The sequence below is a fragment of the Fusarium flagelliforme genome (genome assembly GCF_020744385.1).
Source record: "Fusarium flagelliforme strain FIESC 12 MPI-CAGE-AA-0113 chromosome Unknown B0J16scaffold_7, whole genome shotgun sequence".
Classification (NCBI taxonomy): Eukaryota; Fungi; Ascomycota; class Sordariomycetes; order Hypocreales; family Nectriaceae; genus Fusarium; species Fusarium flagelliforme.
Window position 1 is genome coordinate 2,621,506 of NW_025763509.1, and position 26,758 is coordinate 2,648,263.

A 26,758-nucleotide genomic window follows, 5' to 3' on the forward strand; every position below is an offset into this window, starting at 1 on the left:
CTTGTTAGCACACCAAAACATGACCTATCATAGTAATGCTTAAGCTTACTACAAGGGGCCTGGACTAACGGACAAATCCTTATGCCGAGCGGACCATTGTACAATAGGTGAGAATAAATATATAGCAGCGTTCGACGACATGAATGAGAAGACTCGAATTACAATTTATCCCTTGACGCATAACGCTATCAACATCAAAAGCAATCTACCAAAGCCATGTCTAAGACCATTGTTATTGTAGGGGTTACCGGAGCTCAGGTACGAAAATGGTCAAATCAAGCGAAAACTTTCTAACATGCCTAGGGAGGATCCGTGGCTCGAACATTCCTCCAGCTCCCCGGGTGGAGCGTCCGAGGCATCACACGGAACCCGGGAGGAGAGCCTGCGAAGCGTCTCAAGTCTGCGGGTATTGAGATCGTTCAGGGTGATCTAGATGACAAAGAGTCCTTGGTTCAGGCATTCAAGGGAGCTCATGTTATCTTCTCCAACACTGATTTTTTCACCCATCTACAGCAGGCAATGTACCAACCCGATATAACCAAGAACCGCACGACACTCGAGTACTCCTACGATCGGGAAGTTGGCCAAGGCATCAGAATTGCAGAAGCAGCAGCTGACCCCTCAGTCATCAAGACTCTGGAGCGCTTTGTCATGTCGACACTTAGCCATGCCACTAAGTGGAGTGGTGGGAAGTACACAAACGTCTATCATTTCGACAGTAAAGCCGCAATGATCAAGGCCACTGAGGAACGTTTCCCGGAAGTAGCAGCCAGAATGAGCACCGTGACTATTGGGCACTACGTCACAGTTTGGAAGCTTTTTAACAAGCTAGCACCCAAGCTTCAGCCGGATGGTAGTTACCTGCTGTCCAGAACCACGCCGTCGGATTTCAATATGCCATTCATCGTTGCAGAGCGGGATACAGGTAGCTTTGTCAAGGCCCTGGTTGATCTGCCACCTAACAAACATATTCTGGGCGTCTCAGAGGAGATGACCTTGCCTAAATGGGTGGAGATATGGGGGCATGTTAATGGCGTGAAAGCGGCGTACAAGGAGATTTCACGAGACGAATTGTTCGAAGGCGTCCCGGAGGACTTTGCCAACGAGATTGGGGATGGTTTCGATTACTTCCATGAGTTTGGTTTGTCTGGTGGGGATCCAGCAGTGTTACGTGCAGACCAGCTTGGGGTTAAAATCCCGCTCACCTCGATGGAGGAGTATATCAGAAGTGAAGACTGGTCTACTGTTATCCAGTAACCTAATACAAACTTCCGATCCATTAGTCATAGGTTCTATATACGCAAGCGGAATAACAGTGCTTCAAGCTATAGTCACAATTAAACCATCCAGAATTGATAACCCTCTAGTATAGGTAAATATTTCAGCCATTTGAGTTTTCACAGCTTATAATAGCTCCAAAAGTCCAAAAGGCGTGAGGTGGGTCGCGTCCATAAGCAATGCAAAAGTCCAAAAGGCGCGAGGCGGGGCCGCGTCCATAAGTAATGCAAAAGTCCAAAGCGCGCTGCTGCAAAGTCAGACCCTAACCACGATATATAAACCGACAAAAGTCCCGATAGGCCTTGAAACACTCAATCTTGTGTTAGTTCAGTCTCATTTCATTATCGCTCCACTACGCGGATAATATTTATCCATTTACAACGCTATGCCCGCTCTTGCCGACGTCTGTGCCATGCTCTATGGCCAGGCACTCCAACGACCCTGGTTTCCCAAGAAGGACCTGTCGGGAAAGACGATTATTGTCACTGGATCGAATGTCGGCATTGGTTTTGAGGTCGTCAAGCACCTGTATGTGGACACCAGGACCGTACAAAACGAATGAAGATTGACGAGCTAACAAAAATGGGGCAGAATTAAGCTTAACATATCGACTGTAATTATTGCTTGCCGGGACACGAAAAAGGGAGAGAATGCGAAGGTAGAGATTATAAAAGACCTGGGCTGCGAGGGAAAGGTCAATATCGAAGTATGGGAGATAGATCTCCTCAGCAATAAGTCGATTCTCGCATTCGGGCAGAGAGTTCGTTCGGAGCTCCCTCGCCTCGACGCCTTCATTGCAAACGCAGGTGTTGAACTCACTCACTTCTCAATGGCTGAGGGCTTGGAGGCCACACTCCAGGTAAATGTCATAGGAACTTTCCTCTCTGCCATTGGAGTGCTCCCGAAGCTTAAGGAAACCACGACAAAACATCAAACCCAAACAAACATTACCTTTGTGGGATCCATGTACCATATCATGCCACCTCCGGAGCAACTCAACTTCCCGGAAGGTGTTGATATGTTCGAGGCCCTCAGCGACAAGGGCACAGCCGATATGCCACAGAGATATGCCCTTTCGAAACTCATGATCCATCAATGCGCCCACGAGCTCGCTCGCTGCGTCCTTGAGGGACAGAGTGACAGGACCCAGCAAGTCATAGTCAACCATGTGAATCCTGGATGGTGCGAGACAAGCTTGACTCGCAATAAGCCGGAGTATCCGCTTCCTATACGCCTGATCTTTAAGTTGATTGGGTGGACAGCTGAGGAGGGCAGCCGGGTGGTGGTCTACGCTGCACTTGCAGGCAGTGAGACTCACGGACATTACATTTCCGAATCTCAGGTCAAAAAGGAATCACAGTTTATGCGAAGTGAAAAGGGTCGGGAGACTCAGCGAAAGGTATGGGATTCTCTGCTGAACCGGATTGCAATGGAAGATCCTCTAGCACTATCTTATATTTAGAAATGCATTCGACCCCCGGAAGGTCCGTCTAGATAGTGTCATTATGACCGTACGTGTCCATATAGTCCGAGAAATAGATATCCTGAGCAGTGTTCTCCCAGCTATCCCAGGGTGTTGGAAAATACGCTTCTAAATCTCCATCAAACTGAAAGGGAATGGGCATTTCGCTCATGATAATTTGGTCCAGGGAAGTAGCCAAGTTCAAATTGCATGGTGTGAATCCCGCAGCGTCGCGCTCTATTATCTCCGGCGCTGAAGCTGATGTCCCGGGCTGGGGACCAAGCAAAACTTGCATGGAATTCGCCTTCGCCTGCTTCCTCTGCTCCGCCAGCTTGAAGAGCCTCGCCATTGGCTTCCAAATCCCCCCCGACTTACCATCCGCTACCTCACCCGCAAATCTTCCAAACGCTTCGACAGCAATTGGGAAGAACTCGTCAAACTCTGGTCCTGGAGGTCGTGCGCACAATTCTGCAAGCACCACGGCGAGTGCGTGCCACTTCGGCCAGCTTTTCCAGTTCCATTGAACTAGTTCAGGATCCTTTGGCGCCATATGAACCTGGAGGACCCCTGCCGCGACCGCCAGTACTCTGAAGCCGTCTTCGGGCACTTTCTCGCGCACTTGGCGGTACGGCGGACGACGTAATAGCAACTGCATTGATACTGCGATCTGCCGAGCTGCGATTTTCAATAGCCTCAGAATCGGTGCATCTTTTTCCCGGATTTGGGAATACTTTTCTTTGGTGAGCCGCTCAAAGTTTTGGACCAGGGCGAGTTTGGCGCTCCAATCTACCTGTGCATTGCATGACATGGCGATGATGTTGCGATGCAGGACAACAGACTCATACAAGATTTCTGAAAACGCCATATCCAGAGGCATGGGGGATGGGATGATAGAAGTGCACTGAGGCCAGATATCGGTGTCATTGACGATACAGGGCCGTTGCGAAAATTGCGCTCCTGACATTATAGGCAGGGTGCCGCGATCAAGAGAAGAGTAGCTGTCGAGAAGGCCTATTGCGAACAACAGGCGCCTTCTAATCTCCAAGTCGAAAAGTGAGAACTCGCCGGGGTCTTCGTCACCGAGCCGCAAAGCATCGGCGGTTCTGCATGCCAGGGCTACCAGGGACCAGCTCGATACTCCGGTATCACAAGTTCTCAGTCCCATCTACAGAGATTGTTAACGGCGAGGGTAAAAGGAAGACACCTGGGTGTTACACGTACAAGGTATAAAACGAAAGCCTGAAGGACAACTATAGATGGCCGGCGAATGAAACAGGCTCTTCTAAGCAGTTCCTCCGTGGCCTGACGGTAGCCCCGAAGCAGACTGAGTCGAGAGCTCAGAAACATGTGCTCTGACTCTGCATCAGTGATGGTACAAATAGCCATAAAGTAGATTGCGTATCTGAGGCAGTAGATTGTGACCTGTGAACCGACATCATGTTGCCGATTATATGAATTCTCCAAATCTGGGAGAGCTGTCGGCCAGTGCAGCACCTTGTATATACAACCTACACGTTGAACATATAGGTCCAGCAGAGCGTCGTGCATTTTCTTGGAAGGATAAATAAAAAGATGTGATGGTTCGTGTCCCAATAATATCCCCTCTGGGCCGAGTTGTATGTCCGATGCCTCAAGCGGTGTGGCATCGGGCTCATCAGGATCCTCATCTTCAACCTGCAAGATACCTCGTAATCCTTTGACCTTGAGCCGCTCAGCTTCTGTGTTCGTTAGACTGACTGGAAGGGTTTACCTTACTTCCTCATTCAGCGACTTCCAGAAGTCATGAGCCACGACATTGGATGGCATCGCTTCTAGTGGACTCAAGGGTGTCGACTGGGTTACCGGGGGCTGGGAAGCCAACTATCGCGATTGTATCAGCAGGAAAGGCATGCATATCAATCAATCAAGACTCACCCCTATTCGGTAGGTCTCAAGAAGACTCTCTAGGCGGGTGACGCGTTGCTCAAGTTGAGGAGGCTCAACAGACCTTTGGCCACTCCGCCCTCGTGGGAGCCTGAGGCGCTGGATAGCATTGCATTCGAGACCAGCATCTTGACAAGATGAGCATGGTAATTTCTTGTCGCAGCGACGTTTCCTCCGCTTGCATTCCTCACATCTAAGCCGCGGGACCGAGTCCATCTAGCCGTCGTAATTGCTGTTTTATATGGAAGTTTCTGCTGGCATATGTTCTACTCTGTCGTAAGCGTCATTGTGGCCTTAAAAGACCCCCTAATTTTCACTAGTAGGCACGATCGCTTAGTCATCATTTCTGCTCACTTTTAATAATGCACACGATAAGCAGAACTTATTGGGAGGTCGTTTTGTGGAGTAGTTTCGGGAAATCGTATGTGATTACATAACTACCATGATAAGTGCCAGGCGCCGCGCACGCGACGGGGCGGGAGAACAATCGATCCGTGGACAATTATGGAGCTGGACAGGATTAAGCCAATCAATTTGCCAATTGCGTGTAGGATCACATGATACGAAATGAGGTCAGTCGCTTTTCCTCTTCCGTGAAAGCACACCCTACACCACGTCACATCGCATTTGCGGACTTGAGTCATTTTGCTGGAGCTGAAAGCCGTCATTTAGCTCTTGGAGTCAGTCCACTTCATCTTGCGCCAATGAACGGTTGCAATATATCTTGATCTGGACATAGGCCAAGCTCAAGCTGTTCCAAGGATGAACCTCCATTGAGATTTAAATGATAAAAGATATCCATGATGGTTGGGGGGGCCAAGGTTGACCTTGGGCTAGAAGAGAGCAAAAAAGCAAATTTCGACGCAACATCTCCCAATTGTAGCGGCTTGCAAGCTAAAAAGTGCACCATACTATAGCAGAAACTTTTGCAAGTTAATTTAAGTGAAGAGATAATAAGTTTTCCACCTGAGGCGATCTGAACGGGCAAAAAGTATGATCCTGAAGAGCATATAGGGTAGGTGGCCATCGAAGAGTGCTCTCCACTCTGCTTTGAAGCAACGAATCAAATTTTTTTTAAAACGCAGGATATCCCTGCTGCTTGCTTATGAGCCAATGAACCCTCGTTTAAAAGCCAGCACCGCTAAAAATATCCACTTGTGACGCCCTGACTGATTTCTGTGTACCTGCACCATGGGATAAGTCCTACCTTCACACGCAAGACGGTGGGTGAAAGGGAGAAACCACTGGGCTGGGCGCAATATGCTTGAAGCTTCTAGGAGAAAAAGTTTAGGTGGGTAAAGTAGTCGCCCAACCAAAATCCGCTCACAACCCTACCCGTTTGTAGGCAGCTCTAGATATCGGAACAGTGGCTGGTACGGTAGGCCGCATTTAGTGTAATGCAGTTCAATTGCGACATGTTATTCATTGACTGTCACTCAGAAGACGCTTGATCACGCCAGGAGTAGAACAAACATAAATTCAACCGAGGCTGATCCCCCAGAGTGCCATTTGTCGTTGGCACTCGCAGGAGCCGCCGGAAATGCCTCGTCACTCTTCTTTATCAAACCTGACAACCTGTTTGCCTCCTGTTACCTGGCCTGCCCGCAATTTGTTTAATCCCTCCAGCACACCATCGAAGCCGTTCTTCAGCGTAATGGTCGGGATGGGCTTCAAGACATGTGTAATTTGTGGCAGAATTTCGTAAAAGCGAACAAGGGCCGCACGATCTTGTGGCCTGGCTTCAAACTTGGGGCCAATTGGGGGTAGCCACTGAAAGGGGCGCCCGAAAGCCGTATACGACATCACAAGATCGTAAGTTACACGGGGGGTGCTGGATTTGCCGTTGGGCAACAGCGTAACCACCTTGCCGCCACTGGGTTTGAGCACTGCGGCGCAGATGGACGTTGACTTGCCCTCAGAGAAGCAATCCACCGCCTTTGTGATCTTTGGATACTCTTTGATGATGTCTGCTGCGACGGATGGTGACCTGTAGTCAAAGACAGCATCGGCGCCGTACTCCTTCACCAACCGGAATGAACGGGGCGAGGCAGTTGTGACTACCGTGTACCCAGCGGCCTTTGCGACTTCGATATGGTATAGGCCAGCACTGGTTGCTCCCGCATAGATGAAGACGGCTTCATTCTTGGGAGTGGCAGGTTTGGTATCGACGAAGGGGAGCCCGTGATGCACATTGAGGACTAGCATGGCGGTCACAGCAGAGACTCCATATGTGGCTGCGTCTGTGTCGCTGACACCGTGGGGGACTTTCCAGGCCACATCTGCATCGGTCTTTAAGTACTCGGCGAAGGCGCCTTTGTCAGGGTAAAGGCCGCCGTGGACGGCGCCGGCCACACGATCGCCGACATTCCATTTGTCCCTGACAGAGTCACCCACTTGATGAACGACGCCCGCGTAATCACATCCGATGATGGAGTTAGGGGGAGAGATACTGTCTAGATGTTTGAAATCCGTAGGATTGAGGGCTACAGCCTTGACTTTGACGAGAATCTCGTTGGAGGAGATGGTGGGAATAGTCACATCGTCCTGGACACGGCCACCCTGGCCGCCGATGGCCTTGGCGCGTGAGACGTTGATGAGCCTGGTGACGATGCTTCGGTTGGAGACGAGAGCTTTCATATTTCTCATGACGACGATGATGATCTAGGACGAATGGATGTGGTATTTGGCAATACAGGTTGCGCGAACAGAGGATTTATGTGCACAGCGATAATTGCTGATACTATCACGGCGGTGTTGAGTAATCTGCTATATACACTACTAATACTTTTTCGGCTGCCACCACCGAAATCACCATTTTTCGCCTCTTATCTGCTGTTTGCGGAGCAACTATCTCGCCGAGACAAAAACTCTAATTTCAAAATGGGCCGGAGCCGGGTCCGCCCCATGCGGACTTTCGGGGTGGTGGACGATACCCTAAATAATGCTGCCGATCCTCGAAAAGAAGAAAGCAACTAAGAGCAGTTTGTATACATAAAAAAACATCCAGCCGTCTCTATCAACTTTAGCATTCTCTGTTAACCATGTCTAACCCACCAAAACGATCAATCCTCATTACTGGGTGCGCACTCAAGCCCTCTTACCTTGTAGCTCCTGTCTTTTAACTTTCGATCATCAGGTGTTCCCAGGGTGGCGCCGGCAATGCACTGGCTTTGGGATTTGCTTCCAAAGGCTTTCGTGTCTTTGCCACCGCACGCTCGCTCAAGACACTAGTGAACTTGACTGATAGCGGCATTGAGATCCTAACTCTCGATGTAACGAGGCCTGAAAGCATCGCCAACCTCAAGACTGAGATATCGACTCGCACAGGAGGCTCTCTAGATATTCTCTTCAACAATGCCGGTGCTTGTAAGTCACCCGTTCTCGCCGAGATTCATTACTAACTTCTTTCAAGTGTATGAAGCGCCTGCCGTTGAGGCCGATCCTGCTCGCGTTCGCAGCCTGTTCGACACGAATGTATTTGGATTGATGGAAGTGGTTACGGCCTTCACCCCCCTTCTCCTCGCCTCTGTTTCCAATAACTACGCGCCAACTATCGTTAATGTTGCCTCGGTTCTAGCGCGTCTCCCAAGCCCTTTCTCCTCCGCTTACAATGCGACTAAGGCGGCGGTAGTAGCCTACTCGGATACTCTTCGACTTGAAGTACGCCCTCTAGGCCTGAAGGTCGTCACGCTTCACATGGGAGAAGTATCTACGCCCCTGATGGCGACCGACAACATCAATTTTGGAGCCGAAAGCATTTACCGTGACGCGGAAGCCGCTGTCAAACAAAGAACAACCACCCATTTAGGCAAGACAATGCCACCGGAGCAATTCGCTCGTGAGGTGATTGGTGAAATCATTGGTGGAAAACAAACTTTCCTCTGGAAAGGTACCAATGCATCTCTGGTATGGCTGCTGAATGCGTTTGGACCTAGGACAGTTTTTGACAGTACCTTGGTTAAGGCGGCTGGACTAGGTAACAAGGAGACTCAGTCAAGTGTGTACAAGCGAGGCCAGGAGGTAGCCAGAAAGAGGGCCTAAGTATAGAGCAAAGTGGGAATGTGAAGATCTGCTATTTTTAGAGCTGTGTTTACTCTTAGGCATTTCGGCCGCTGGGTTACATGTATTACTTACATTTTTAATTATTTGTTAAAAACTATCCATACTTAACTGTTTTAAGAGGGGATTGAGAGGGCACCTACCTTTTTACTCTTTACAGCATTACCACCTGGAATTCAATGTATAACTGGTGTTTCAACTTGTATTTATCTATCCGATGCTGTACTCTTGTAATCCCTTAAAAGCAGTAAAGGTGGGACTGCGAAAGCAAGGCGAGTTTACAAAATCCTCTACATTAATAGCTAAAGGGAGGACTTAATATAACGCCATCTTGATTGTGTGGCAGCAGCTAGCACGAGCCTCTTTGTTATTTTAGACTTAGGGAATAGCTAGGGGTAATAGCTACTCCATATAACTCTCCCCTAAAAAAGGCTTTATTAAGTTACATACATAGTATATATAGGTATTAATCTTTACTTTCTTATCTAAATATATTAGTATGTAGATAGCAATAAATAAACTTTAATATAATATTTAATAAAATTAATAAAGTATTAACTATATCTTAGTCTTTTTTTCTATTTTTCTTACTAAGCTTTAATATAAAATAGAACTATTAAAAAGGAAATTAAATTAAATATACCTAACTTATAGGCTATAAATATTAATATTTATTATATTAAAAAACCTAGTATATATAGTAAAATAGAAAAGGAAATAAATATAAAGCTTTATTATTAAGCTTAACTACTTTATTTTTTTTTTACCTAGATATAAGAATTATCTTAAAGTATATAAGTATTTTAGTTAATATTAATTTCTTTATTTATATATAACTTAATTAAGAAATATAATTTATAAACTACCTATTATTTTATGTTAAATATCTATATAAAACTATATTTACTATATAGATACTAAATTATATAATAAGTAGTATCTTTAAAGTATAATATATTAGTAGCTTAGTTTATAATTATAGTACTATTATTAGTTAGCTGTAAAATTATTTTGCTAGTTTCTAACTTTACAGCTAGGCATAGTGGACTCCAACCTTAATTGTTAACTAACTCAATATGTCTCGATTACCAACCAGGCGTTGGGGGAGTGCGTCAATGCTTTTACAGCTCGGGGTAATAAGTCTATCCGAAAAGAAAATTCGTCCGGTAAGTAAAATGCCGCCGACTGACTCAAACTGCCAAGCGCTCAATATTCACCAAGTATCAACTTGCCTCGGTGTTAGTTGGCTGTTGGATAATGTGACATTGAAGCTCAAGCTCTGCCTAGTAGGAGACCCAAGTGTCATAGAACCTTAAAGATTTGAATACAATCTACTATGATTACAAATACATGCGCGTTTTCGATGGTATGATGAGTCCCAACAGCCCGGACGTAGCCATAGTACCTCCCGAAGTTAACATGCTGGTCTTGTGCTGCAACTAGATTAACTATATATAACGAGTGTTTGCACTCTACAATAACAAAAAGATAGTTGAAGCAGCTCATTTATTGCAATAACTCTTATTCTCATAACCTAAACCCTCAACACAATATATATCATCTCGTCTCAACAACGTTGCAATGTCTGCTCCGTCTACAGTCCTCATCACAGGTGGAAACCGTGGAATCGGTCAAGGCTTCGTCAAGACGTTACTTGCACGGCCTTCGTTCACTGTCATTGTTGGCGTCCGCGATCCTTCCCACCCCACCTCCAAGGCTCTGCAGGATTTACCAGTGGGCAAGGATTCTAAGTTGATCACTATCAAGCTTGACTCCAGCGTCCCCTCTGATGCTGCTCAAGCCGTTGCTGCGCTGAAAAGGGAGCACGGAATTCGCGCTATTGATATTGTCATCGCCAATGCCGGAATCGCAAACGATGGCGGACGAGTTCGTGACATAACCGTGGACAACATCAACAAACACTTTGAGGTGAACACAATGGGCCCTGTCGTTCTGTTTCAAGCTGTAGCAGACCTCCTGCAGGCCAGCAAGACCGGGAAGCCCATGTTCGTTGCAATCTCAACCCTCATCGGCTCCATCGGCTCTATGGAACTCTTGACGGGACTACCCCCTACCAGTAGCCCTTATGGTGGCAGCAAGGCAGCTTTGAACTGGTTCATTCGGCGCCTTCACTTCGAAGAGCCTTGGCTCACAAGCTTCGTCTTCCACCCTGGCTTGGTAGAGACCGATCTTGCTCTTGCTGCTGTTGGCAGTGGTTCCACGGAAAAGCTCTCCGCCTTTGGAGCCATCACCGTCGAGACCAGTGTTACGTCAATGGTCAACGTGATTGATAAGGCCAGTAAAGAACTTGGTGGAACCTTTCAGACTTACGACGGTACGCCAATCGCCTGGTAGATCAGTACTTTCAACCTGTACTCTTGGGTTGTGCCGAAGTATCGTCCTCGTGCACCAAATGCAAGGGGGAAGCCAGTAATCCGTCGTTAGCCTCCAGCCACAGGGCACAACCTAGTAAAGCACCTTTCATAAATAGACTTATCTCAAATATTTCCAAGTTTATAAATAATGTTAGAGAATGTAGTACGTAGTAGCTGTCTCAACTCTTTACCAATCTCCAAGCAGACACAATGAATGGCAGAGCGGTAAAGGCAGAAAGTTTTCTTCAACAGGCCCACCCCACTCCTAACGGTCGTGACTAAGCTACCACAGCAGGGTGGTCAAATCGTGGTTGAAATTCGCTGGCGAAAATTGCAAATCACAAATTTACAGGAGTATTGCCGTTGTCATAAGACGTCCAGCCATGATGTCACCGTATCTTATGTGGCGCAAGACTCCACTTGGTGCCAGAGGCAGAATCTATCATCCGAACTTCCGAAAGGTCAAGAGGGTATCATTTCAGGCATGGGCCATGTGATACATGGTAAGTGTTGTAGGCAACTTGAAAGACTTTGATAGGCGTTATGGTAGAGATAGCTAGCCAGCTCAAGCAGTGAAGATCTTCAACCGGCCACCATCCTACCATTCGGAGAGATGTTGGATTTCAGGGACAAGCCTCTGAGACAAATCACACATTTTCCTGACGAACGGTGGTGTTAAGTAATGGCGATCTTGGGTGGTGGGAAACAGGCACTACCGATCACTAAACATAAGAAGCAGCTTTGATGGTAAAGACAGCTATGGCCAATCATGAACAGCTTAGTACACAAATCACTGACTCGGGGAATCAGTTTGGCCGGTACAGAGATACCCACTAGCTATCGGCTAGTTTGATAACACCGACCTGCTGATTAATTAATGATTCGGTTTCAGTCTATACACGTATAGACATGCTAGTCTGCTTAAGGAACTCCATAACAGCGTTAGCGGTATGCATTAAGTATGGACTTAGTCTCAGTTATAGCCGTTTCGCTTCGTCACAAAGTCACTGTTTCTTATTTATGCAAAAATGACCATTTCTAGATAGGTTCACGGACCATAAACATACGGCGAGATTATAGCTCAATGCTCATCATGACCGTGCCATACTGTTTGCTCGATTGGGTCTGAGCAAACCGCGCCTTTTCTGTACTTGAGCACAACTCATGGAAACTGATGCATCCCTGTGGATCCATCTTTGCGTACTTCTGCGTAGAGATGGAAATGAAGTTCTGATGACAGTGATAGGATAAAGCAGCCTTTCCCCGAACAAGCATGGCTGAGTGATGCACAAGGCGCCACGAATTTCATGAGTTTATACGGTAGATCAGCAACCAAACGTCGCAATGCATAATTCTGGAAGATGTACGGACTAAGGTGGCTACGCTACGGTTTAATAGCAAATTGCGTACCTCGATGCATCCAACAGCCGAATGATGCCATAGCCGTTATCCAAGCCTACCTCAGTGGAATGACAGTACCCATCTCACTTCTAGATCCGTAGACTACCTCAAGTTGAGCAAGAGGCAGCCACACTGGGCGTTGGCATCACCACCGTTGGGCAGGGTTTGTACCAAAGTCTAAAGCTGCCACTTCCTGACAAGCCTTCCCCGAGCCGCGAGTATCTCTTGATCTATGGTGGTAGCATTGCCACTGGCGCGTTAGCCATCCAGTTTGCCAAGGTGTCGGGCCTGAACGTGTTGGTGACCACATCCCCCAAACATTTCGACTACGTGAGGGACTTGGGAGCCGATGCTGTTTTCGACCACAAGTCAGAGGCTCTGGTTGATGAACTATGAAAAGACACGGGCGGGCATATGAAATATGTTTTCCATTGTTTTACGACCGAGAATACTGCTCGCAAAGCCGTGTCCGTCCTAGGAGCTGGTGGAAGCTATTCAGCCCTCCGGTCTCTCCCGGAGAATGTAGTTGCTTGGATCAGCGAACGAGCCAATTACAATGTGACGTTGGCTTATACCGCTATTGGTGAAGCCTTTCATTTCGGGCCTCATCCTTTCCCTGCAAAGGCGGAAGATGCCGCTTTTGCTCGTGACTTCTGGATTCCTGCTGAACGAAGGCTCGCCGATGACAAGATCCGGATGCACAATCCCAGGGTAAACGGTCATGGGTCTGGACTGGCTGCAGTCCTTAAGAGGCTCGAGGAAGTTCCGAATGGCACCGTGAGCGGTGAGAAGTTGGTCTATATGCTGGATTGAGTTTTAGTTTCGCTATAATAGACTTGTCATTCTGTGAGAAGCCGTCCACGCTGTGCTAGCATTATTCGGCTGTGTAACTCTCAGAATGTTAAGGTTTACAAGGGTCAATTCTACTGAGCACTACTTCGTAAGCCTATTAGAGCTCTAGATCACGGCGTTATTCGCTGGCACGACCGGCCCAGATCCAGGGCGTGTCCCGACTCCCTCCTTGTTGACTACACAAATCTCCCTCTTCTGATAGACACGCTTGTTGATTCTTGGTGAAATCACGACGGGCTATTGCCTATTAAGCAAACCATATAAGTCCCAGCCTGCCATCACATCAATATTCAGCTATCAACCAACCTTACTTTCTCTATTAGTTCATATCCAAAATCACTATCATGCTATTCCCCAAAATGTGTACCTCTGCCACAGCGGCTACCTTGGCCAGTCCCGTCTTTGGGTTATCCCTTCTTAACCATAAGGTTATCAAAACATCTGTCAACTCGGCCATTCTTCGGATCACTTTCCAAAACCCGTCATCCCCTATCAATCTTTGGAACGAAGATACCGAACGATCTCATCGATCTCATATCCTGGCTCCAGAAAGACAACGAGACCAAGGTCGTAACCTTCAATAGCAACGTACCTAGGTACTTCGTTGCGCACCTGGACTTGAATATACCTGCTCTACTTGATCGTGATTATATGCCATATAATAGCTTGGGCGTAAAACGAGAATGCTTACTAGTTAACCAGATACATTTGGAGAGGCATTTGGCACCCTTGTATATAACATTTCCACCCTCCCACAGGTCACAATTGGAGTGGTAGACGGAAGGGCATATGGAGCAGGAAATGAGCTTCTTGTCACTTGGACATGCGGTTTGCATCGAAGACAGATACTCTCTTCGGTCAACCAGAGGTAGAAAACGGACTTTCTCCAGAAGGAGGAGGCAGCCAGTTCCTTCCAGGCCTGATCGGAGGATACTTGCAATGGAACATATTCTCATCCCCAAGGATATATCGGCCAGTGAAGCTGAGAAGATCGGCTGGATCAATAAGACTTCTGACGATTCGACGGAATTATACGATTATGTTGACAATTTGGCGACCCGGCTTAGTCTCTTTCCCTTAACGATCTTGCATGCAGGCAAGTGGACGGACATTTGCGTTCCGGCGCCACTCTGGAGCATATGCTTGTGGACCGAAGGGAGTTCTCGATTCAATTCACAGATCCTTTGGCCCAATAAATCGCCAACCGCTCTGTTGCTCTCGCGGCGAATATTTCTCCGGTCGATCTAGAGCTCAACATTTGGGAGACTATTCCCCAGCTATATGCTTAAGGGAGTGTCAAACAAGTATCTCTAAAAGGTTATCAAGAGCCTACTTCTACTTCTATCACAGTGCGTATGTTGCCTAGCAACCACGTGACCTCACACAGTCAAAGGTAGGTAAGGAAAGCATATGATTGGTTGTCTTTCTTGTATTATGTATCCACTATTATGACAATCTAGGTGACCATATTTACCGCTAAGTAATAAACAATAGTACTTTACCTTTTCATTTACTATACTGAAACTTTTTGAGATCTTTGAATAGTAGGGTGCGTCCTGAACTAAGAATCTCTTTAATGAGCTCTTTCTAATTTCCTTGCCATGAGCTTACAAATCATCATACCCCGGCACACCAAGGCGAACTCACGAGCTCGTTTTTCAGAGCGCTTTCCCAGCATCGAATTCTGCCCTCACCCGGGATCTCACAGTATCGTTACTCTGAGGCAGAAGCTCCCGTAGAAGACGCATATTCAGCAGCTGGAGAAGCTGATGAAAGAGCGGATGTTTGATTCCAGTAAAAAGAATATCCGCGTTCGTAATCCAACCCAGCAGGGTCTCCCCAAACAGTCGCCCTGTTGACTTACTGGTAAAAGCCTTGCCGGGGCTCTCCTGTAAGGTCTTCTGGCGGTGATGGGGAGGTTTTGATCCATCTGACTCGGCGTCTTCGTACGCCGACCCAATCAACAAACCATGGGCTTTCTGGGGGTGCCCTTTCGACGTCCCTCTCTGACCGCTTGGGGGGGGGGGCATAGAGGTTGGTTTGGCCTTTCTGCATACAAACATTGCAGAGTCAGTATTCTCCTAAGCTAGTGTTGTCATCGCCGAACCGAACATATCTTTCGCCATGTTGATCAATTGTCGACCACCTCTTTCGTTTCTTGTGTAGCCAGTCAACCTTGAGGCGTGTATAGTTGGACATCCATATCTTGGGCAATTGGCTGGTCTCTTTAGGAAGGGCTGCTTCGTTAACAATTTCCAGCTCATCTTTCAAACTCCGAGCTCGCTGCAAAAGCGAAAATGCACCACCGGTGGCGTGGGATAGGCTTGTGAGCAAGTCGGAGGACGCACTACCTGATTGAATGAGCAGCAGGCTCAACACTGACAAGGAATTGTCAGAAGGGCGACCGTCAAGATCAACCATGTTCGTGCAAATGACCAGCGCAAGTCCCAGATTTCTGGCTCATCTCGTGCACGTGTATGTACTAAGCTATTTATAGCCTAGATTCTCATTAGTACCTGCCCTAAATCAATAGGTGGGTACCTTACTTAAAGCAGATCTATTCAATTCTATTCGGTCGCCTGTAATTGAATTGTCTAGAAATGAATTGTCCGAATCGCTGATGCATCCAATCCCTGTCCGATATCGTAACCCAAGCCCCACTCAGATATTGGATACGTATCCTTGTCTTCTCACTCTCCCTAATGCTTTGATCTTCCTCCCATACCACGCCTAAAACTTATGGTCAGTTCCCTGTCTACTTAGGGGACTAGGAAACAAACCGTTTCGTAGCCAGCTCCAATGATATAGTTGCCAATCTTCCTTAACAACCAAGGTGTCGGAACAGAAACAGCAATGGCTCGTGCCTCGTCGTCCCTTTTGTTCATATCCAGTAGCGTGTTCAAAGGAGCAGAAGCATTCAACACTGCTGGTCGTGCCAATCCGACAATATCCAGGGCGTTACTTAGCAAAGCCTCTTCGATCACCTTTCGACTACGAAATCCACCCGTGACTAGCAGCGGTAGATCTGGAAACTCGTTTCGGATCGCTTTCGCAAAGTCGAGAAAAAATGCTTCTCGCGCCGCTTTACTTTCTTTTTTCACCCGTGTGATTTGATCAGGGTCCAAAATTCCCTGAACGACTTATTAGACGATTTTGGTGAGTCCAGTGGCAAAACGGATAGACCTACAATTGGCTCCTCATAACTACCACCACTGATTTCCAGGAAATCGATTCCAGCATTAGTGATCAGTCGGAGCTGTTCAAGACACTCCTCTAGGGCGACGGACGACTGATGGTCGACAGAGTTAAACTTGATACCAACTGTGAAGCTTTCCGGTACAGCATCTCGAATAGCCTCGATAATATCAACAACAATCTTAGCCCGAGCCCCGGGCGTTCCTCCATAATCATCGACCCGCTGGTTAGTCTTAGCAACCAGGAACTGGGAAAGAAGATAACCATGAGCTCCATGAAGCTCGATTCCGTCGAACCCGGCCTCGGATGCAAGCACTGCTGTTTCGACGAAACAACCTCGCACATGAAGAATGTCTTTGACTGTCATGGCCCTTGGCGTGCCGAAAAGTAACTTGGAAACCACAGCAGCGAATAGTCCTTTGCCAAGACGTAAAGGTATTGCGCTAGGGGCTAGAGCTTTCTCAAAGAGACCCCTTCTGCCTGCGCCAGCCGGGGACTGCCTGCCAGGATGGCATATCTGCATCACAGTTGGTGTCCCAGCTACTCTACATATCGATGCCCACTTCTTCCAGCTGTCAAGAAGACGAGTCCTGGATATCAAGTTATTATTGGCAATATCTCCAGGTTGCCCTAGATAACGAGGATCGACCTGCACATTTCCTAATACTGAGTTAACAAGAGGGGCAATGCCCCGTTTGCGGAAGGGGAAAACTACCTGTGATGATCAATCCCCAACCACCCTCCGCCCAAGCCTTGTAGGCAGAGTAAACATCATCTGTGGGTAGAAGGTCTTTGTCTGCTAGATTTTCGGCCATGGCAGCCTTTGCTAATCGATTTGGGAGCGTCAGGCCATTCCTCAGCGTAATTGTTTGGGCTAGTGGAGAAGACATTGTAGAAGGGAACTGGACAATTGGCAGGCTATGCACTCTTTGTGTCTGTGATGAATCGGAAGTTAACGTGCGACAGAACTTGGGAATATAACATCTTCTTTAACATGCAGATAAGACCTCGAGTTATAAACTTTGCATGTATGACAAATAGCAAATTAATTTCTCAGTCGCGCGACTCGCACCACGTAATGGCAGACGGCGCAACATTGCACCGAATCAATTTCCGAGCTCTAGCGCCGGCGCAACTCAAATCCGCACAGTTATATATAATGTCAAATTTGATTAGTGATTACAATGTCTCCAAGCCCCGCCGGATATTTTTGTCGGATGTTTTTGATATCAGACGGCAGAGATGATTCCGGTTCTAGTTCTTCCTGGTTCTCCTTGTTCAACGCGTTCCTATCGTTATAAATCTTAAACCTGCATCATCTTAGTAATCTGGATCCTTATTCATTACTTATATCAGCCATAACTTACACTGCTTATCGTAGCCAAACAAAATGCCTTGTTTACACTATTCCGCCTCTTCATCTTGGGATAGCTCGGGCCTTAGTACTTTGCAACGCTTAGAATTTACGCCCTCCATCATCTGCTAACACAAACTCAGTGTAGGTTATCCCTTAGGAACAAAAATCGTTACAACAATCCTTGATATAAAGAAATAGCTATGAGCGCTAATAACTTTTACAATATGTAGCAGGGGTACTAAATAAATTCCGAGCATTTGATTTAATAGCTAGACTACTCTGTTCATTTTACTAAGATGGATATTACCCTACATCAGCGACTGCGAACAAAAATATCTGGCAGAGGTATAGAGAGATTGCCAAATCAAGAAGATAGACTCGACTTTGGCCAGCCCTGGCCCGATATCCCTTTCTGTTAGACGTTAGGCCGTCGCTCTGGTAAGCAAAACCAAATTGCAACTATTGCCTTATTGTGAATCCATGTGATATATCTGTAATGTGCTTGTTAAGCTACTAATCTTTAGCTAAATATTCTGACGCTTTGAGAATGAAAGATTAAATCCCTCTTCTTCATCTTCATCGTCGCTTTCCCTTTTGCGCTTCAGCTCCGAAGGAGTATTGGGATTTGTGGTGTCTGAATCTTCTGCGGAGTCGACTTCGTCAATCCTCTGACCTCGTTCGTCTTCAGGATCCTCCACCGAAATCGAAGAAGCTGATGGTGATTCGGTGCAGCTCTGAACCGCCTGAGACAAAACTAAGGCTTCATCGGCCAAGTTGATATAGCTCCAGCTTGCCTCGAAGTTGTTTCCTGCTAGGATGTGAACGAACCACAAAGCCAAGTTCACCGTCCATACATCGACGCTATTCCTGTCCATCTCACTGTGGTTATCCCATGGAATCGAGATGTACTCCATCAAACCATTGTTTATAAGCTCTTGTTTCAGTTTTGATGTGTCTTGTGTACAATTTCCTACCTTCGTAAGTAAAGATTAACAACAAATAAGTTGGTCATCACCCACTGGGTTCGCCCTCTCGGGGCATAATGCGAAATATGAAAGCTTCTTCGCAAGTTATGATGCAGCCATAGCGGCACATGTGCTGAATGCAGTATGTGAAAGCCTGTCTGATGGGCCAAGCCAAGTTATCACTTGTCTTACCCCTTTCAAAGGCTCCTGAATCATCCAAAAACCCGCCCTTTAGAAAAGACTCACTCTTCCATTTTGTAGAAGGTTTGTATTCTTTTGGAAATCTTTCTTGTCGACTTGCATTGGCCATAATGCCACCCTCGGGCGAAAGTGGGGTCCAGGCAACAGATCCTGAATCTGGTTGCAGTCTCGACAATGAATGTGATCTTGGCTGACGGGCGTGTAAGGAGCTACGGCGAGGTGGCTGACAGCGCCGTTGTTCTTGTTTTGCTGGAGGAAGTGGGGTTTTCTGTTTATCTTTTGGAGAATTGCCTTTGCTCCAGATAACAGGATGGAAAATATGTTGAATAGGATCCAGGGCCGCAGTGACAACTGTTTTGTTCCATTTGTTGATCACATCTCGGGTGTCACTTTCATCACATACAATGCAATCCACCTGGGGATGAAGAAACGGGAAAGGTCTCAGAGCCCGGTTACCCTGGCATGCCTCCCGTAGCAATCTACCTCCAAATATAGTCTTGAGGATATTGACGTCCTCGAATTCTTCCCACTTTCTCATTTGTCTAGGGTAATACCATATAAGGCTTCGAGAATTTGTTTTGCCTTTGGGTTTTTGATGACGAATAAGTGGGTTCGGGTGGGTGAGTAACTGAAGAATTGACGTCGCAGGGGGTGGTTGCGCCATTTTAATGTGAGACATATAGGGATGGATGAGAGCGTTATGCGGGTAATCCAGATGCGCAGCCCATGGAATGTAACAATGAATAATATTTATAGTTAGCCCACAACCTTCATCGCCTTTCCAAGGGATGCACTCAGCTTCTTATAATGTCCCGAAACTGAATCACGCCCTCATTTTCTTCTATATTCTCATCCCATCCGCCCCACCATACGGCTGAAGACTGCATATGCAGACAACTGATATTGGTGATACCCTTGCAGCACTGCAATCCTTGTTGGGTGAGCGCTGGCCTCATGACCCCTCAATGACACGTACAATGAGACCATTACAACTGACCTGGCGCTAAGGACGGCGGAATGTGAATGCAAATGATATTGCTAGCTATAAGGAGACCCACGGGCAGAGACTGGCGCTATATCAAAGTTTCCGTCAAATCTCTCGTGGCATTTACTCGTACTTTGTCAACATGTCCAGAAGAAAGGGCTCCCAGTCAGCTGTTTCGGAGTTACCGCCCTGCGAGGGACCGAAACTCAATGTATTCCAGCATCACAAGGCGCGGATTCAATGGCTGGAGAGACTCGATAACAAGGAAGAGGACGTAACCTCAAGTCAAGGTTATGTTTTCCGTGCTCTTATTCGCGATCGCGAATATGCTGTTAAAGTTGTATGTATCAACATCTCTTTCTCTCATTACTCAATATTTCCAAGATTCGCCAATCTTTTCATCATCGCTTACATGCGGTTTGGTATTAGTTCAAGTTCTTCGATCCGATGAGTACCGAGTACTTCTGGGGGCCATCGTTAGGCGAAGACACTCCTCTAGACACGGCTGCATACTATACCGATCCATTTTATGCAGAATGTCGAGCATATGGACGTATACACGAGGCAATAAAGCAGAGAGTCCTCAAGTGGGATGTTGCTGTTCCATGCCATGGGTTTCTCTTTCTGCGGCCCAACGATCAAGAAGCGTTGAAAAATCTCAATATTGACCTCGGACTAGAAGACATGGATCTGGATTATCAGAAATCTACGATTGGAGGATTAAGGGCCAGGGCCATTGTTAAGGAGATGGCATCATCAGACAGTGGTGTAAATCCACAAAGTATCAGGAAACTCCTAAGAAATGTGATTAGGATGAACAAGGCGGGGATATACAATATGGACATCCGGATTGACAATTTTCGCGACGGAAAAATAGTGGACTTCGGCTCATCTTGGACTGAGCCTCATGCCCTCTTGGACTCATTAAGTCAAGACGCATGCCTGGAGTCGAAAATAGCGGATCGAGTGATGTTTGATCAAATGATCAAAGAGGAAGAGGTTGAAAATCGAGGGAAGGTTAAGGCGTTACATCCTATGCGACTTCGGTCTCAGAGTGTACGATAATAGTTCTGCCACAAGGCTGCCTGATGCATTCTTATAATGGCTTTTGTTCCTAACCAGTCAAGCTATTAGTATTACAAGCGAGAGGATATCAACCGGATACAATCAGCTCTGTATGCTGACAATTAGGAGTTCACTTGATAAAAGCCCGAACTATTGAGCCGGAAGCTTCATCATGTCTTTAAAATCCGTGGCTGAAATTCATTGTCGTACCGTCACTTGCTTCCACCCCTGGGGTCTCAACCATAATTCGTTATCCTCAAATGGCTTATAGCGCGTTCCAAGATGTATGAATCGCGCTATTGGAATTTTCACAAAGTTGACTTGCATGGGTTAAAATTGTCCTCCGACCGCGCCATGAAAGCCATAATGAGTACCTTCACTGTAATATTAACCTAGTCAAAGATTTATCTAGTAGCCTCGACAGAAGTATATCTTCATGCGTTCATTAAATCCTAATGATTACCAAGTGACATAAGCCCACTATAATATTTTTGTATCCTCGCATTGGACTGATGCATTACGCTAGTCCTATTTGAGACTCAGCCACATGACTCTGCCTCCATCTTTCCAATGGTTCGATGGATTAAAACACCTTGCAAATTCTAATATCATTGCTTAGTATATATAATCGCTTCCGCTCCATAGATTTGTTTTTTCCAGTTTAAAGTTTTCCATATCAGTCCGATCAAGTTTAGCGCATGCGCACTACGCGGCTTGTGGGGCCATTCGCGTAGCTGATAGAGAACCACCAACCTTGCTACCTGTCCCGTTCTTATCTTATCAGCCCATCTTATCATGCTTGGTAAACAACCCAGTTGCCAACCTATAACATCATTCATTGCGCTATATTGATGCTGTGACCGAACTCTACTCTCTCTCCACTTGTTTGAGCATTAGCAGGGTAATAATGTATCAGGTTCCTGGGAGAGTCACAAGCAATATATCGTTGAACAGGGTTGATTATGATCTTTACACCTACCTATCCACTTTTGACCAATTTCAATCTTGTCCTTTTTTCAGATTTCTTTTTTTTTTTAGAAGCAATCAGACTCCGGGACTGTTGTTTGTCTTCGAGACCGTTTTTCTGGCATCCCACCATACATGAGTCTCCTCAGAAGAACTTCCGCCATTTCACGGATCTTCGGAAAGTCCATCAGCGAATATGTTTATAGATGACGTTATTCAGAAGACCGAAAGAGTTCTGTTCAAGTTGGGGCAAACGATTGAGTGGACAGTGTGTCAGCATGATAAGCGTCCGTGGGAATGCCAACATGACCCGCACCTTCTCCAAGACATCGTTACTTGGCAGTGAGATATGAGCGACTGGAACGGAGGCGATAAGGATGATGACAGGGGTGGATGAATGCGGCTAAATGTTAGTCGTCATCTAGCACCCATTATTTAAGAAGACTGAAAAGCCAACCTTGCAATATTGGACTCATCTGGTTGAGATCGGCCCGCGCCGTTGTACATCCTATAGCGGCGAGCGGAAGTGGTGGGGATGATCCTGTCAGCTGATTAAAACCTCAGCTTGGACGGAAGCGCCTCGTGATTGCCCTTGGGGATAAAACTGCCAGGAAATTTCTAATTAGTGCGGCTGATGAATCAAGGCCATCGATTTGCATAATGAGGCATCCCTCTGCAGGTGGTCATTGGCTTGCGTACGAAGAAACCGATCGGCATCAAACTGCGGCAACCTCATGCGTGGTGTAGATTTATTTGCCTTTCATGCTCTCTCTTTTCTCCTCTCTTTGGAGATGGAGAGGCCACATAATGATCAGTCAAAATCTCGTTGTTGGTTGCATGACTCCTCCATGCATGTATGGATGGAAAGAGAAGAGGCCGCATATTTTCAACCCCTATTGGTAACAAAGCAGTAAGTCCCGACTACCCAGACCTCTGCGGTCATTCTTGATTTATGCTGTACGAGCTGCAAAGCTATCAACTCTCTTTTTGATTGGACACTGGATGGGCGGGGTAATACGAAATACAGGACTAAGTGCCATTTGGCGCCTATCAGCTATGGTCTGTCCGACCGGACGCCAAGAGTTAACAGCGGGGAGCTGAAGCCCGTCCTGCCGTCGTGATGAATCCCTATAGTCGAGGTTTTGGTTGTCATTTCCACCACTACAAAGCGAACGAAGCCCATCCGTACTACATTCTTAATCAGACTCGTTGTTGATCACAACTCAAACAATATGGGGTCCCGTAGTGTTGGGTATAAGTCGACAAATCGATAAGCTAAATTTTGGATTTGCGAGGAGTGGTTCGAGCTAGTTCGTGCAGGGCATGCATGAACAAGAACACATACACATTCATCGAAGGAACCAACAATGAAGTCCCAGGCCGATGCAATGCCTTCATGGTTACACTTTGTGTGAAATAACCGCCATCGTGAGTCTAAAGCTCCTAAGAGAGCTTGCCTCACCTAAGACTCCGACGCTATTCCACAAGTATCGCGATCGTGAAAAGTTCGCAGATGATTCACACTGTCCCGGGCGGTAGTCTTTACCCTGCGTCCTGGTATGAGGCGTCTTAGACAAGGTTCAGCACTAGTCTGTAGCAAATCTTATGCAAGCAGTCTGCCAACCAGGCGTGTATAATATATGACCCTGCGCGCCCGAGATTGCCTAGTATCTCTGCAAGGCCGATAGTATCACTCCTGTTTTCATACTCAAATATGAACGATGCAGGGCAGTTCGGACGATGGAAATTTTCTTCGAGCTCCTCTCGAATGTCCATTGCTTCAGCTGCTACCGAACAACACAACTCACTCTTCGAGTCTAGATCGGGCAGACATACCCAGACTACTCTTTGAGACATGTAATACATTCCTTTACTCAGTACCCACCCTACAACCTCATGAATATAAACTAGTATAAACTAGTTTACATATCATAGAGGCGGAAACTAATGGCCCCGACCCCCGGACGATAATGTTTCGAAACCGCTTAATCAATGATTGTAAACTAGTAATGGATGTGTTGTAGAACGTGCCACGGCTTCTAAGCCGAGTCAGTTGCTGCTAGACAATGTGTAGCACCCGTTTGGCCGTGTCCTACCCTGTACATAACCATTCCTCACCATTCTCACCAGTAAAAATCTGCCCAAGCAAAACGCAACGATTCTTCAGATAGGTTATGTTTCATGGACCCGTTCTTTATCAATCGATACAGTCTTCGTGTCGTGAACTGCTTATATAGAGTTAAAATACATGAAAAGGTCTTTGGTGATTTCGCGTCCCGCGTGCCAACTTCAACATCTTATCAATCGTCGATATGTTAGTTTGGTATTCTTCATTTTATCGGTTCACCCCGACAAAATGTATGAACTCATCTCGCGCCTTGTTCTCCCGCTCAAAACATCCCAGCATACAGCTTGTTAGGGTCATGGCACTGGTCTTCTCAACGCCGCGCATCACCATGCATAGGTGGCTAGATTCCATGACGACGGCAACACCTTGAGGCCTGAGAATGTCCATAATGGCATCAGCGACTTGCTTAGTTAGGCGCTCCTGTATCTGTAAGCGACGGGCGAATACCTCAGCAATTCGAGGAAGCTTTGAGAGGCCAATGACGGTATCAGATGGGATATAACCGATGTGCATCTAGAAGAAACAGTTAGCTGGCATATCCTAGTAAGGAGTGTATAGGACACATCAGGGGAAGGAAGAGCTTCCCTTTCCGGTAAAGGGCACAAGATGATGCTCACAAAGGCTAGATATGTCTATATCCTTCACAATAACCATATCTTTATGTCCTTCATGGAATAGCGCGTTGTTTACAATATCTTCCAAATTTGTGTGATAACCCTTGGTCAAGAACAGCAATGCCTTGGCATAGCGTGAAGGTGTATCCAGCAGGCCATCACGACCGGGATCCTCACCGATGCACTCTAACAAATTTCGCACAGCACCTTCCATCTTTTCTAGTCGCAAGGCGGCCTGTTCTTGACTCTCTCCTTGACGGGTTCTAGTCTGGGTTGCTGCGAAGGTCCAATGTCAGCCGCAATATAAAGAAACTGGAAGACAACTCAATAAGGAGTAAGGCATAGGAACCTACAAGGATCACTAGAACTGGTCACTGGACCGATTGAGTTCTTGTACTGATTGGGGGCACTCATAATTGTACTGTCAATAGTAACCCCAAGGCTGCTGCGCACGTCATTCTTCTGTCGTTTGCGCCCATCTTGCGTCAATATTTCGTTAATTGGTGAAGAGACAGTAGCATCTCCGTAAGACCGCTTATTAGCGAGAAAGCTACCACTTTTGGGACTAGCCATGTGAACTGCTATAAATCGTGTGGAACAGAAGGATCAAGTGGGATATTCTGTGAAGGAAGGCCTGCCGCAGTTTGACCTGAAAGTCCAACCGACTTAAAAGGCTTAGGAATGAAGAAAAAAGGAACCTGACCTTCGAAAGGGTCGCCTTTCAACTAAATAAGTGTGAATAGATGGATTGGCCGGTGAATATCTTGTTACGACTTATCTTGTCACCTGCGTCTCATGAAACATGGCGCATTAACGGCCATACAATATTTATCCTTTCGGCCTCTGGATCATGAGGCCGACCGGTACATGCGGGATTACTTTATGCACTATAGGCACATTACAGCCATACAGCCGAAAGAAATGTCTCGATTTGGCTCATTCATCCCTTGCTAGAAATGGTCATCTTGTCGTATTTCTGCCGGAGGCCGACCATGATATGTTGCGCGTGACATCACAAACCCTGATGAACTTTGCTCAGCGCAAATTGGGCCGCTATATGCTTATGGATCATAGGCACAGGTTGGTACAAAAATGTGATTCTTTCATATGGATGAGCGCGATGAGATGTGGGACACTGAACACGCTAGAGCGATTGTTCTTCACGTCACCGGGTGTAACCTTGAATTTCGCAGATTTACTATCCTTTACCCACTAAATTCTTAAACGTTTGACTCTAGTTACCAAACATCCTTGGGACCTGACGGCGATTGAGGGACCTCTCTGTATGGAGTGCTTGATTCCCCTCATGTAGAAATAGCTTTGAATTTTGTATTACATACAACGTCTCGATATGGAACATAGTATATGCATAAGTGTATTGCATCTTTGTCCTGCAACCATGATCTCGTACCAGATACTTTCAAATGGTCTCTCATGAACAGAGTCACGGCCTTGGCATTGCTAGCACGGCCGGATTTTCGCAATACATGATATGCTATGCGGGAGGCCGACCGAAACCGGTTTATCCGCGGAAAGGAAACTCATAAGTCCTTTGACATGCCTCGCGGTCGACGTGGTCTTCGGTCATTGGGTGAGCTGAAACTCCTCTGCATAATGAGCAAGCTGACGTGTTCACGCATCAACATTGCCAAGATAATTTAACCCCTTCGTGATCTAATGAGGATCTGATCATCTCCATGCATCCCTGGAGCGGACGGTTGACTGATAAGAAAAGTACAAGAATGAGAATAAAGTGATCTGGTTGGCTGGTCGATGGTCATGAGATTGTCTTCGATTAACCTAAGATTCCGACACTCCTCTGTTACACCTAACATTGGGACATATAAGAAGCGGCAACAGGTCCTCATGTACATAATTCAGCTAAATCCAACCATCATCCATAAGCAATCTGACCCTTTACCTCTACAAACA

At 46.6% G+C, this 26,758-nt stretch overlaps 11 protein-coding genes across 11 annotated transcripts; 6 read left to right on the forward strand and 5 right to left on the reverse strand.

Annotated features, from left to right (window-relative positions):
* Positions 1-303: 303 nt before the first annotated feature.
* B0J16DRAFT_274106 (putative hscarg dehydrogenase) lies at positions 304-1,257 on the forward strand (the record flags this gene model as incomplete). The annotated part of the gene is made up of 1 exon (XM_046123662.1): positions 304-1,257. A coding segment is annotated over one exon (954 nt), but the record flags the coding sequence as incomplete, so codon positions are not given.
* Positions 1,258-1,272: 15 nt separating this feature from the next.
* On the forward strand, positions 1,273-2,740 carry B0J16DRAFT_364981 (uncharacterized protein; the record flags this gene model as incomplete). Its single annotated transcript, XM_046129974.1, has 2 exons — positions 1,273-1,806; positions 1,870-2,740. The coding sequence occupies exons 1-2, from the start codon at positions 1,664-1,666 to the stop codon at positions 2,738-2,740; spliced, it is 1,014 nt and encodes a 337-aa protein (XP_045979436.1). The 5' UTR covers positions 1,273-1,663.
* Positions 2,499-5,000, reverse strand: B0J16DRAFT_349539 (uncharacterized protein). Its single transcript, XM_046128923.1, has 4 exons — positions 4,655-5,000; positions 4,496-4,600; positions 3,962-4,441; positions 2,499-3,905 (listed from the first exon to the last, which is right to left on the reverse strand). Exons 1-4 carry the CDS (start codon positions 4,877-4,879, stop codon positions 2,769-2,771), a joined length of 1,947 nt encoding a protein of 648 aa, XP_045979437.1. The 5' UTR covers positions 4,880-5,000; the 3' UTR covers positions 2,499-2,768.
* Positions 5,001-6,211: 1,211 nt separating this feature from the next.
* On the reverse strand, positions 6,212-7,300 carry B0J16DRAFT_274888 (chaperonin 10-like protein; the record flags this gene model as incomplete). The annotated part of the gene is made up of 1 exon (XM_046123688.1): positions 6,212-7,300. One exon carries the CDS (start codon positions 7,298-7,300, stop codon positions 6,212-6,214), a length of 1,089 nt encoding a protein of 362 aa, XP_045979438.1.
* Positions 7,301-7,583: 283 nt separating this feature from the next.
* On the forward strand, positions 7,584-9,186 carry B0J16DRAFT_349545 (uncharacterized protein). Its single transcript, XM_046128924.1, has 3 exons — positions 7,584-7,742; positions 7,800-8,029; positions 8,076-9,186. The coding sequence occupies exons 1-3, from the start codon at positions 7,705-7,707 to the stop codon at positions 8,702-8,704; spliced, it is 897 nt and encodes a 298-aa protein (XP_045979439.1). The 5' UTR covers positions 7,584-7,704; the 3' UTR covers positions 8,705-9,186.
* Positions 9,187-10,143: 957 nt separating this feature from the next.
* On the forward strand, positions 10,144-11,386 carry B0J16DRAFT_186998 (uncharacterized protein). Its single transcript, XM_046122727.1, has one exon. It carries the CDS (start codon positions 10,304-10,306, stop codon positions 11,075-11,077), a length of 774 nt encoding a protein of 257 aa, XP_045979440.1. The 5' UTR covers positions 10,144-10,303; the 3' UTR covers positions 11,078-11,386.
* A 1,526-nt stretch (positions 11,387-12,912) lies between these two features.
* B0J16DRAFT_405145 (uncharacterized protein) lies at positions 12,913-13,311 on the forward strand (the record flags this gene model as incomplete). Its single annotated transcript, XM_046132861.1, has 1 exon — positions 12,913-13,311. One exon carries the CDS (start codon positions 12,913-12,915, stop codon positions 13,309-13,311), a length of 399 nt encoding a protein of 132 aa, XP_045979441.1.
* A 2,818-nt stretch (positions 13,312-16,129) lies between these two features.
* B0J16DRAFT_349553 (uncharacterized protein) lies at positions 16,130-17,585 on the reverse strand. The gene is made up of 2 exons (XM_046128925.1): positions 17,261-17,585; positions 16,130-17,205 (listed from the first exon to the last, which is right to left on the reverse strand). The coding sequence occupies exons 1-2, from the start codon at positions 17,433-17,435 to the stop codon at positions 16,448-16,450; spliced, it is 933 nt and encodes a 310-aa protein (XP_045979442.1). The 5' UTR covers positions 17,436-17,585; the 3' UTR covers positions 16,130-16,447.
* Positions 17,586-18,136: 551 nt separating this feature from the next.
* Positions 18,137-19,816, reverse strand: B0J16DRAFT_187032 (uncharacterized protein). Its single transcript, XM_046122728.1, has 2 exons — positions 18,922-19,816; positions 18,137-18,872 (listed from the first exon to the last, which is right to left on the reverse strand). The coding sequence occupies exons 1-2, from the start codon at positions 19,745-19,747 to the stop codon at positions 18,427-18,429; spliced, it is 1,272 nt and encodes a 423-aa protein (XP_045979443.1). The 5' UTR covers positions 19,748-19,816; the 3' UTR covers positions 18,137-18,426.
* A 350-nt stretch (positions 19,817-20,166) lies between these two features.
* Positions 20,167-21,200, forward strand: B0J16DRAFT_187037 (kinetochore Sim4 complex subunit FTA2-domain-containing protein). Its single transcript, XM_046122729.1, has 2 exons — positions 20,167-20,393; positions 20,483-21,200. Exons 1-2 carry the CDS (start codon positions 20,196-20,198, stop codon positions 21,116-21,118), a joined length of 834 nt encoding a protein of 277 aa, XP_045979444.1. The 5' UTR covers positions 20,167-20,195; the 3' UTR covers positions 21,119-21,200.
* A 3,101-nt stretch (positions 21,201-24,301) lies between these two features.
* B0J16DRAFT_364988 (uncharacterized protein) lies at positions 24,302-25,584 on the reverse strand. The gene is made up of 3 exons (XM_046129975.1): positions 25,180-25,584; positions 24,798-25,102; positions 24,302-24,725 (listed from the first exon to the last, which is right to left on the reverse strand). Exons 1-3 carry the CDS (start codon positions 25,397-25,399, stop codon positions 24,420-24,422), a joined length of 831 nt encoding a protein of 276 aa, XP_045979445.1. The 5' UTR covers positions 25,400-25,584; the 3' UTR covers positions 24,302-24,419.
* Positions 25,585-26,758: the final 1,174 nt, after the last annotated feature.